At 39.9% G+C, this 12,163-nt stretch overlaps 1 protein-coding gene across 4 annotated transcripts in view; it reads left to right on the top strand.

The window, feature by feature from the left end:
* Positions 1–12,163, top strand: part of USP10 (ubiquitin specific peptidase 10) — a 34,975-nt gene that overhangs the window by 3,743 nt on the left and 19,069 nt on the right. For 2 of the 4 annotated variants that reach the window (XM_079988781.1, XM_079988782.1), the window contains exons 2-3: positions 10,749–10,817; positions 11,538–11,598. In XM_079988781.1, coding sequence (XP_079844907.1) covers positions 10,749–10,817; positions 11,538–11,598 — 130 coding nt within the window. Of the gene's footprint in view, positions 1–10,748; positions 10,818–11,537; positions 11,662–12,163 lie in introns of all 4 variants that reach the window. The other 2 variants (XM_079988780.1, XM_079988779.1) reach the window with 1 other exon arrangement.

The following is a 12,163-nucleotide window of genomic DNA, read 5'->3' as shown; positions in this document are numbered from 1 at the left end:
GCATGAAAGGCAGGGCTCTGGCTGCAGTGTTCCATTAAGTACCACTGCTTTGGGGCAGAAATTCAGATTGATTCATCTAGCTCAATATTGCCTGCACAGACTGGCAGTGGCCCTATTGATTGGGGATCCTTCTCAGGCTATCCAATGATGCCAGATTCAACCTGGGACCTTCTGCATTCAAAACAGCTGCTCTACCACTGAAGTGTGTAGATACACTCTGTCCATATAGAGTCCATGTAACATTTACCGTATTTTTCGCTCTATAACATGCACCCGACCATAACACGCACGTAGTTTTTAGAGGAGGAAAATCCGCAGGCACGCCACCTGTAGGCATTCTCTCCATAACATGCACAGACATTTCCCCTTACTTTTTAGGAGGAAAAAAGTGAGTGTTATGGTGCAAAAAATACGGTAAGTGAAAGTAAAGAGTTTGGGCCATGGTTGGTGTGGCTATACCAGTATTTACCCTGTCAACGGTTTGTTGGTTTGTTTGTTTGTGTTTTTAAAAGGCAGTACCCTTCAACCCTCCCCTTAGTATTGGTGTAGATCTGGCTGTGTGTGTCCCATAGACTGTTGCTTGATCTTTTAATCATGGTTAAGAGCCCCAGAGCTCTTGCAGGCATGTGTGGCCTCTCTTGCATATAAATTTGCCCTTTTCTTTTCGTTTTGGTGCTAGCTATGGTTGGTGTTATGACAGCATAATTTGGAGATTGTGCAACATTTTGCCTGTACTGATTGATAGTGGGAAAAGTTTATAGAGATGATATTAAACCTTTCAAAATACATAAAGAATGAGAGAAACATGCCTTAAAGTAGTCTCATTTAAAGTTTTGTTTTTTGTTTTTGCTAAACAGGATGTTCTGAACACCTGGAAGGAAGTGTGCGTTTGCATTTCTAGCATTTTTAATAGTTAGATTAAAATGTGGTCATTGGATTCAAAATTCAGAACTTTCCACAAGGCTTTAATTTCTTCTGCAATAGAAGGTGTTATAGTTGAAGCCATTATTTACATTATTTTAGTAATAAGCAATTAGACTTATTTAATGCCAGAGAAACCTTATGGACATGATTCTTTGTAGTTTGTATCTGCAGTGCAGTGGCTAGAGTGATTGTCCTGAAAGGTAGGATAGAAATCTTTTAATAAATAGAGTGTTAGATTTGATGAGAAGAAGCCAAAGTTCACATAAATGAACAACTGCAAAGATCAGTAGATGGCCTTAGACAAGATACAATCTCTCAGCCTAATCTGCTTCTCAGGGTTGTTGGGCATTGTGTGCAGTAATGTTTCTGTTTGTCATAGATTTGTTCCTTGTTATAAGAAGTCAATTAGGAGAAGCTGGTGACATGTTTGCATGTGGGTATAATGGTGTCCCAACTGACTCATGAACACGCTGCTCTTTGCCACTTCAAGGACTGACCAATTAGTAATAGTGATCACTTATATTGGTTTTTGGAAGTTTAAAATTATTATCTCAGTACTTGGTAAAATAAAGCAGCTTCTAGTTTGTGTACATGGATGAATAGCTGCAGCAGTCTAATACAGGAATCCCCCCACTTATGCACGATCAACTCATGTGCGACAATGTATACATGTGGTACTGGGAAATAAAAATTTCAAATAAATAATTCAGTTCAAACCTGAAATGGTGGGAGAGAGCTGGAAAGTTTTTGTGGCTCATGAGGAGACTCTCCCCAGAGCCTGAAGAGGATGCCAGTAAGCCAAAAGTCCAGAAAGAAAGTTTTAATAAGCTATTAAAAGAAAAGGAGTCCAAGGGTTCCAAAATGGTGTTCATGAGCTCTCACTGCTTCCATGTTATCCTGGTCAACAGCTGTTGGGCAGGAAGCAGTATTGCAGCAGGCTCTCCACTTACGCACATTTCACTTATGTGTGTGGTGCCCAGAAGACAACCCTTTCATAAGTAGTGAGTTGAAATTAAGGACAATGATAGCAGTGGCACAATAGACTGTAGTGTAGTAACAGGCAAGTGGTAAAAGTCAGGTCTGCAGTCTCTGACAATGGTTCTGTAAACTAGACCAGTATTACTACTATTCCCTGTATATCAGATGGGGGTGGAATTGAATTTGAGAGCTAGTGGTTTGCAAAAGACTTCCTAGCAAATTTATATTAGAGATGATATTTATGTAAGTTATAGGCTGCGGGTGTAGCCAACACAGTGCTTTCTTGATGTTGGAGAGTGTCTGATCAGCACTGGCCAACATAGATAGTATACAGGGATGGATGGCCATTGTATAGCAACATCTAGATGGCATCACATTGATTATGCTTGCTATACATTTCTTAAGTTGTCCAGGTGCAGGTCCTGCAACCATGTTGAAATTACAAAATGATAGTTGCTGTAAATTGATTTCCACCTATAACCTGTCAGCTGTTCACTTGCAACATCTCTTTAAATACTGCATTAGGTAAGATTGATCCCACTGAAGTAAGTGGCAAATGTTCTTTTAATTGTTTGATCTTCAGGCTTGGCTGACTTCAATTTGTTAGTTTAGAGTCTTTGATTTCAATGCGGATTCTTCAGCTTAAAATTTCCTTAACAGGCTCATTCTCAAGCTACTAAGTGTACACCTTAACTTTTCTTGCTTGAATAACTTTGTCTGCAGGATTCACTCATTTATCTTAGTATAGCTTCTCTCTGATATTCAGGATTTTTCATTCTTCATACTTATTAGGCAAATATGCCTGAACCTGAAGTCTGTTAATTCCCTTGTTATGCATATTCAAGGTTCTTGTTCCATTGTGATTATTCTAGTCATTGTATAGCACAGATATGTGGGTTTTTAAGGTGTTACAGTAGTACAATTAATTTTAAAAAGCAAAATATTAACATGAGCATTTCTGGAACTAAATGAAAACACTCACCATTTGTTAGAGTATGCTGTTCTGTATATAGTAATTTTTCTATATTTTAAGGCTAGGGGGCACCAAGTAGACACTGCTAGGAAGGCTACTGATTTTCTTGGAGTTTAGACCAGTATTCCTGAAAATGGGGCCCCTCACCCTTTTAGAGTGTTTAGAAACTTTGGCGGGGGAGGGGAGACAATTCCAGCCACTCTAGCATTTTTGCAGTAGCATACAAATGACAGGAGAGCAGTGGCTGTCAGAAATCTACATAGAAATTTGTTTCGGAGTTCAATATGCAAAAGCAAAGCAGTTAAATCCTAACATTTGGATTTAGGATAACATATACCTACCTAGCAAATAAGTTAGCAAAGGTGGAAAGGCAAGATACATGTTTAATAAATAACCTACCTGCTCAAAACATTTTGGTAAGTCAAATAAACAACCATCATTTTATAAAATGTAGTCTTACAGTTGACAAAAATTTATGTCCTTGCTGTTACCCAGTGTAGATGTGTGTTCAAGCTTGTGCATTCTGAGTGTAAATGTGTACTTGGAAATATGTACCTCTAGTTTCAGTGAAACTTAACTCCCACATAGTTGTATTAGGATTGCAGCCAAAGTTGAAAGGCCATAGTATGCCCTCAAGTATACCTTTACCTGTAGCATCTGTCCAGAAGCCTCGGCTTCTGCATACTAGCACATCAAGTCTTGTTATGGAAAATGGCTAGGCAACAACAAAAACCACCCCAGCTTGACTTTATCTTCTTGCTTCTGGCAGTACTTTGGTTGCAGTAGCTTTCAGGGGCTAAATCACTTGATGCTGAAATACTATTGCTAACTTCATTGGAGTAGTGGGCTTGCAGCAGAATGAAATAACAGGCTGGACTTGATCACTTTAGAGTATATGGGGAGATGCAGTTTTGGAATACTCCCCTATGAGTATCCTGCACATGGAAAACTGGAACTTTAGCGGGAAGAGTCAAACCTCTTTGCTTGCTGGAGTGGTTTCCTGTTTTCTGGGAATTAAATGTTAAGGAAGATTTCAGTAATGTGATTCTGTATCTGCAGCCTTTAGGGGTGCAGCCCATTCTACCACCATATTCTGTTGCATATACAGACCAGCCCTCAGATTCTGCTGCCTTGATTCTAGAACAGAGTTTGAATATCTCTGCCTCATCAAGGCAAACATGTCATTGCTCTAGGTTTATTATAGTAACATAGCTGTCCAAGGTTTCAAAGATCTTTCTTTACACCAAGAAAACTTCTGTACTGTGATATTGCGTGGTTTCATTATATGCAAAATACATTGGATAAGCAATCTTTTGTTGCTGTTGTTTAAAACATGCTTTCTACTTGGAATTACGTTTAGATGGGCAGTATTGTACAAATTGTGGTAGCCATGAAAGCTGTTGTGAAATTACTGGAATGACATAAGAGAAATAATTTCTGCCTGTTTTGTTCTGTGCAAATCAATTGGGTAGAATAATTTTAGTGCTCTTCAGCATTATAGGTGTAAAATTTCTGGGAATTTTGAATCCTCACTGGAGGATACAATTTTTTTTTACCCTGAGGGATTTGGGGAGAAAGGGATTTTTTTATAATGGAAGAAAAATCATTTTGAAAGCTTTCAAGCTAAACTTTGTTTAGCATTTATCTGGTATATTAAAAATATAGTTTATTCAGACAAGCTGCTGAACTGTAGAGTCTATCTTCTCTTATGGTTTTGCAAGTTTATGAAGAGCAGGAAAACCCCCAATAAAGATGAGCCATCAACATAATAATTAAACAAACTATTATTCATTCTTAAAATTATTATGTCTCCTCCAGTCCTACATAGTGTCAAGCACTAATTTGTTTATAAAAAGAGTCAAGAAAAAGGGTAGGGGAAACAAAACTCACTAAATGAAATGTATTCAGTTGCTTTTTCTTCATATTTATCATGGACTTCTAAGAATTGAAAGTTTACCCAGATGGAAACACATGTCTACCCTTTCCCATGTCAGTTTATTTCTTAATTTGGTATACAGTATTTCCAAACATACACCAGTTTCTTTCACGTGCTTCAGAATATGGAGGAATCTGAAGTAGGTAAGTAGCAAGAGCTGGAGGCTTTGTTGTGCAAAGGCTTTGCCACCATGTTGCAAGAGGGATATGTTTGGCAGGATCCCAGACTACATTTCTTGGCCAAATACCTGAAGAAGTTTTGTACTTTGCAATATTTGAAAGTACCTTTCCAGCATCAGGTCCTAAGTGTGCTGCTTTTTTTGTAATCCATTCAAATGTGGAAGTAGTGATACCATCACAGGATTTTTAAAATGTATTATTATTATTATTATTATTATTATTATTATTTCAAAATATCTCTTAAGCAGTGTACTGGAAACTGAAACAACAACAGAGAACTTTAACAAAATATTGCAAAATTACACAGTTACATATAAAATGATACATCGATTCATCCAGGGTCAAACAAGCTCAGCTCACCCACAAAAGTTTCACAGTGAGAAAAGATCTTGGAAACAGCGGACCCTAATCTTTCTTTCTGGACTTGCTTTTTATGGGCAGGCTTAAGGTGGATGGCACCTCTTCAAGCTGCACACAGCTGTGTCCCATTCAGCTGCACTCTCTGCACCCAGTTCCTGATACAGCAGGTTTATTGAGTTTCCCAGGGGGGTCCAAAGGATGGGTAGAGGGGCCCCATTCACTCAAAACTCTTCCTTCACCCTCTGTCCTCTCCTCTTCTAGCATTTTTACTGTCCCATAGCAGGACGTGCTTTTTATGGGCAGACACCAAGGGTGGTACTTCCTCAGGCTTCCCACAGCTGTGTCTCATTCACCTTCTGTCGTCTCCTCCTCCTCCGCCTCCTCCTTCATCTTCTTAGATACTGACTGGCTGCTGTTACATATGCATGCATCAGACCCAAGATGGTCTCCAAAGTCACTTGCATTTCTCCTTTGAATTTTGGGTCCAACGTATTTGCAGCAGCATGAATTGGATGGCAACAAAATTATGTTGTTCTGTACTTTCAGTCCTTTGAGGCTTAGCGACAAGGAAAAAATAGGTCTACTTTGGCTTCCCCCCTCCCAAAAAGCTCTACAACTTACGCTTGCCCCTGATAAAAATGCTGAACAACTTCAGGTTCCCCTCCCCAAAATGGTTAGATCACTGCCAGTCCCCCCCCCCCTCGGAGTAGATTGCAGTCTCTTGGGAGTTGGATGTCCCTGCTTTAGAATAAAGATGGGGAGGGGGGGAACCCTCCCGGGCCTTCATGTCTCTGTACCTGCTAACTTAAGTTGATTCTAATTCTTCTCTGAATTTTTGTGTCAGCCATATTTTAGAATTCCCATTTAACATTTTTGCATGTACAGAATGTGCTTTCTTTCTGCAAATTGCCATATTGCAAGAACTCTTCCACATGAACCTAATAATATAGGCAACCTACACAGTTCAGTTTCAGTTTACTGCCATAAACATTCTACATGCTGTTGTCTGCTTTGTACAGGTCTGTTTGTAGTAGAACTTGCTGGCCTTGAGCCACTGGATTATAGTCATTTGTCAGTTTAATGCTGCTTCAGCAAAGTAGATATTGAGTTTGAAAGAACTGCATTGCTAGAGCTGCAGTTTTTTTTCCTGTTCAGTTGAAATGCTTTATATATAACCATTTAACATACCACTCAGGATTAAGGAACTTTGTGTGGAACAATGGTGCTTCATGGCAGGAGAGCTTCTAGCAATTCTAAAACATGGTTATAATTGAGACTAGAAATTCCTGCTTTTCCTGTGCATTATTCACGTTCTTCAAAAGAAGCAGCTTGTGAAAAGTGTGTACTGTGTAGTGGTAGTGAACTTTAGTGTACAGTGTCTAGTAGTAAATGTGCACATTGCTTTGGCTCTGTGGAAGCTTCCAGGGAAGGCTTATTTGTGACTGCAGTTCTCTCTTTGGGAAAGGTGGGACTAATATATAGAAACATTTTTCTGAAGTGACTTCTCTGTGTGTCATAGGCTTACTATCTGTTTTGTACATTGCACATATTAAATTGTGGGGCATTTTTGCCAAGGTGAAGTCAGAAAGGCCCTTGCAAATGCACATCAGGAATTGTTAGTTCACTGGTGAGACGATAAGAAGCTTATTAGGTCACTCAGTATCTGATTAAGTTGAAGGTGGCCTGTGTTTGATCAGGATAGAACAAGAGTTGAGTGTTGTATTGGAAAAGTTAACATGGCCAGTAGTATTGAGAGTTCTTCAGATGCCATAACTAGATAGTTTGTCATACAGTACCACATGTAGGAGTGTGTTTTTGAAAATAAGTGCAGGAATGTCTTGGACACAACCCACTGGGATTTCTCTTCACACTGTAGCATTTTGTTACATCACACTGCTGTTTTAAATTTGCTAATTTGGCTTGACACTTTTTTTAGCTCATAATTATTTGGTAGAAAGCCTTTATTATGCTCCAGAAACCACTAATCTCTCAACCCTTTCCCTCAATAATTGTCAAATAGGTAAAATGTGTTTTTGACTTGTTGTTCTGGTAGTGGCTGCCACAAACCCTCCTCATCAACCTTGAGAGTTCCCTAGCAGGATTTGCAGGTTTTGGAATGCAGATGCTATCTGGGTATGGAGTAAAGTTTCATTGGACAAGTAGACTACTCCCTGCCTTTTTTTCCACCCTCAAATCATCCTGATTTGATTGTCACACTGAGACAGTAGACACAGCTTTTGAGACTATTGCATTATACATGTATTCTGTTTGTGATTGGAAGAGCTACTTTCACAACTTAGATCGGATGGTGATGTGGTAGTCGGGGTGGTAATCCCAGAGTGTCTCTCTCTGTTTGTATGTGACTGATTTAAGTTTCAAATCAAACTTTTCATAATAACTTTTAGGATTTGAAATGTAAATAGTTTAAAAATGTCTTCAGGTGTCCATGCTATCATAGTTTCTCTAGAATTAGACCAAAATTCATAGGTGCATGTCGGAGTGGAAAGGGCTAGTCTGGCTACTGCCTAGCTTCTCATGTTAGTCTCGGCATTCTGGGTTCTGAACAAGAAGACTGGGCTTCTGGAGAGAGAAATTGGCTGGGTATGCATATGTACTTGAATTCAGAGGTGGTAAATTAGACTGCAGGTGGAAAAATAATTTTGCTAAATATTTCCTCATGTAAAAAAATGAAAAGAGAAAAGAAAAGAAACTTCATACTAAATGGAAAACTAGCATGTTGGGAGAAAAGGCTCCAGTCCAGTGCGGTGCTAATTTTGCTACTTGTAGAAAAATAAGGGGTCACTACTAATTTGTACCCTCTTGCATTCTGAAGGGTTTCAGTCAATTTTTCTACTTCAGTAGTCTACCACTTAATTCTCTTGAATGGTCTCATTCAGAATAGGGCATTATTGAAGGTGGCGAAATGAGAAGGGTAGTGTTTAGTTGGGACTGTCAGTGCCAAGGGAAAGTTGTGATGATATACAAGGTAAGCTTGGCTAGAATATGAAATTGCTGCATTAACTTTAGATTAGCTGTGGTTGGTTGGTATGTCCTTTGTCTCACAGCATATTTTCATGGCACCAACTATCATCTCTGAAGGAGGTGAAGCACTTGACTGTTGGGGCATCCAGCAAAAAATTAACTCACTGGAATGAGTGTGTTTTAGTTTGTGGTGTGGTCACAGTGCTTTGGTCCTGAATAAACAAGTGATTTGCCAGCAGCAGCACCAAGGAGGCAACAACCAAAGCAATATCCAGGGCTAGTCCAAGTTTAGGGTCCAGACTAGCAGAGTTCACAACAAGGTTTAGATGAGAGACAAGGTCAGAGCACTTCAAGGTCTGGTTTGACACAGGGCACAGAACTGCTACATAGAATGTATCTAGTCCCTTCTCTCCAGAGGTTTCCTTGAGAGGAAAATCTTATGCTTAAGGAGCTTTTACTCCTGAGGAGTCCTTGCCTGCAATCAGACACTTTTCCAGATGGACTAGGCTTCCACCTGGCATTTAAGGCACTGTCTTTCCCTTGGGCTTCAGACTGTTCAGTCTCAGCTTCATCTCAGCGTCCTGGCTTTTTGCTACCAGGTGCAGACTGACCTGGGGCCTGGTGTAAGAAGAAGGCCTCCTGGGTATCCTCTGATGAGGGTACATAACACAAGTGTCTGTTGAGTTGGCATTGCATCTCTATTTTGAATCTCTTTTTGAGAAGTTCATGGATACACTTGTCACAGACCTGAGATAATAATACTTCATTTGACACACTTTCTTGGTGGTTGTAGTATATCAGGCACTTCACATATTGATTTAAGCCTCTGAGAGAAAAATGTGGTGGGAACAAGTTTTATTTGTGTAACAGCATTTTAAGCTGCATGACTGCATTTCATTCTTTGCATGACTTCATCTAAAATGTTTCTAACAAGTTATCATTCAGTATGTTTTTGTGCAAGCAGCTATTTTTACTTTGGTGTGAAATTGTGTCTGTTGAATTGTTTCATTGAAATGAGTGTTACTCCTTGATTAGTGTTGAGAAATCCACTGAAATATGAGAAAGGATTCCAGTATACTTCAGTTGTGGCTTCCTTTGAGGTGTTACATAGTTGATATCAAGCAGCTGCTTAGATGGTCCTTAACAGATTAACAAAACTTTAACCATGTTCCAAAAACAGTTTTCACTTCAGGGCTATAGCCGAAGCAGAATTGGTATTAGAGGCTGCAGCATCATTGCCATTAAAATTGTCACATTTCGTTTTTGAGCTTTTAAAATCATAAGAGCAGTATCCCTTGACGTATTTCCAATAGCAGAAAGATTTTTGTTTGCACAACAAAACGTCCCCTTCCCCTCCATGCCCCGCCGTCTGCTCCAGAGAGTTGCAGGAATCCCCAACATAGATTTTTTTGGGGGGAAGCATGATAATAAGTTACGTTGTTCAGCTAAAAGTCCTTTGTAGTAACTAAACTACTTCGCAGGATACTGCACAGAGCTCCTACTACAGTATACATTGGTGTTTCCAGGACCCTTCATATATGTTCACACCATTAGTGGCATATCTCCATCTGCTTGTTAGAAGCTCCATTTGTAAAATTGCTTGAATGGAATCCCCAGACTGCAGTTTTTCTCCCTGATTGAAAAAGTGAAGATGCTTGAATGCCAGGATGGCACCTAACATCTCTACCATCTGGAGGTGCATGCCTAGGGTTTATTGGATTTGGACTGTTTTTCACATGATAATACCCCATCCTGTATAATTCTGTCAGTTATATTTTATCTACAAAATCAGAATGAATTTCAGAAACCAAAATGCTTTTTCTGTGCAGGAGCAGTCACCATTGAGAAAAAGAGGTGGAAAATAGGCCAGTATCTATATGGTCTGTCCATGGATCAAGTGACTTTTCTTTTTTTAGTTCTCAAAGGTCTTAACCTAGCTCAAGGTTGTCATCTGAACTATCCACATGTTTAACTGTGGATCATTTGAAAAATAAGACTTTAGAGCTGTCTTGCCCCAAAATGGCAACTAGACATTCCGTTTTGGCAACTGCAACCTTCATTTAAGGAGCCATTTGGTGCCTAGCTTATATATCTTGCGTTTCTAACACTAATTACATATGTAACCTTTGCAATAGCTGTACACAAGACATGGGTGTTTAAGCAAAAGCATAAGCATAATTGGTTTAATCTTTCAAAATTTAAATGCTGGGGCCTTCGTTTTAGAAGTTGTGGTTGGCTAATTGTCAGCTTCTTGTATAAATTAGAGGTCACACAAATTTCCAATGAAGAGATTTCTCAGGATTCTTTTTGACAAAGGCCATTGAAATTTCCAGCGAACATATGCACAACAGCCAAGTTGTGTTGCCATGATCAACTTCAGTTAATCTAATTAAATACAATATGTTTTACTTTTTAGTACATCTTTGGGGAATTCAGCCCCGATGAATTTAATCAGTTCTTTGTGACTCCTCGTTGCTCTGTTGAGGTAAGAACTATTTTAAATTTATTTACCTGTACAGTCATACCTCTTGTTATGTTTGCTTCATGATACGTTTTTTCATGTTGCGACCTGCGGTACCAGAAAGGGTTCCTTCTGGGTTTCACCACTCACGCATGCGCAGACGCCCAAAATGATGCCATCCATATGCGCAGAAGCGGCAAATTGCGACCCACGCAGACGCGGGTTGCGTTCCTTTCTGGTTGCGAATGGGGCTCCGGAACGGATCCCGTTCTCAACCAGAGGTACCACTGTATGTGTGAAATGTTGAAATCTATTGTATGTTGGAAGCATAGAAGAAAGTTAGTTTAGTATAGATCAGTGAGTACCCTATAATACTGCCACACGGTTTTGCTTCACTTCAAATTTTGAATGTTGTTACAGTTGTCAATAGCATATCAGTCCACCCCCACCCCACCCCATAAATCCAATGTGTTTATTTTATCAGTCAGCCTGGTAAAAGACTGTTGTATATATCAAATTGTAAAGAAGCAACTGTTAATTAAAGGCACACTAAATGACTAAACAACAACATGCCAACTTAAATGTAAATAATCATTAAGGGCATATTAATCATTATGTGTACAAGAGAGGAAGGGTGGTTGGTGGTGGGTTCAGATTGTTCCATTCAGTGCCGACATAAGTTATCTTTGGTGCAATCTTCTTTCCCCACTACCAATGCAACCATTTGTTTTATTTTCTGTACAGCTTCCACCCTACAATGAAACCATTTCATGTGGCCTTAAGTCCACAGGAGAGCTCCATGATGGTAAGAAGCCATTCCTTCTTCACAACTGTTTCCCCAATCCTTTTGAAGTCCAATGTGTTGCAGGTTCGTTTCTTCTGTTCAGCTTTGGGGGTTTGGGTTAGTTTGCTACTTAAATGTACTAACCCAGTTAAACTTATAGCAATCCATATTTTATGGTTTCTTTAGCTAACAGTAAACCCTCACTCCCAACTGATGTCTTTGAAAAAGTTCTTTTAAAAGAATCCAGTGGTTTTGAGGCCGTGTTGGATCAGTGCTGTTAGTTGTTGATTATTAAAGGTAAAGGTAAAGGTACCCCTGCCCGTACGGGCCAGTCTTGACAGACTCTGGGGTTGTGCGCCCATCTCACTTAAGAGGCCAGGGGCCAGCGCTGTCCGGAGACACTTCCGGGTCACGTGGCCAGCGTGACATCGCTGCTCTGGCCAGAGCCAGAGCCGCACACGGAAACGCCGTTTACCTTCCCGCTGGTAAGCGGTCCCTATTTATCTACTTGCACCCGGAGGTGCTTTCAAACTGCTAGGTTGGCAGGCGCTGGGACCGAGCAGCGGGAGCGCACCCCGCCGCAGGG

Source organism: Podarcis cretensis (assembly GCF_951804945.1).
Source record: "Podarcis cretensis genome assembly, chromosome: 8".
NCBI lineage: Eukaryota > Metazoa > Chordata > Lepidosauria > Squamata > Lacertidae > Podarcis > Podarcis cretensis.
The sequence above is the reverse complement of the archived record's forward strand: the minus strand, read 5'-3'. Positions and strand labels throughout refer to the sequence as shown.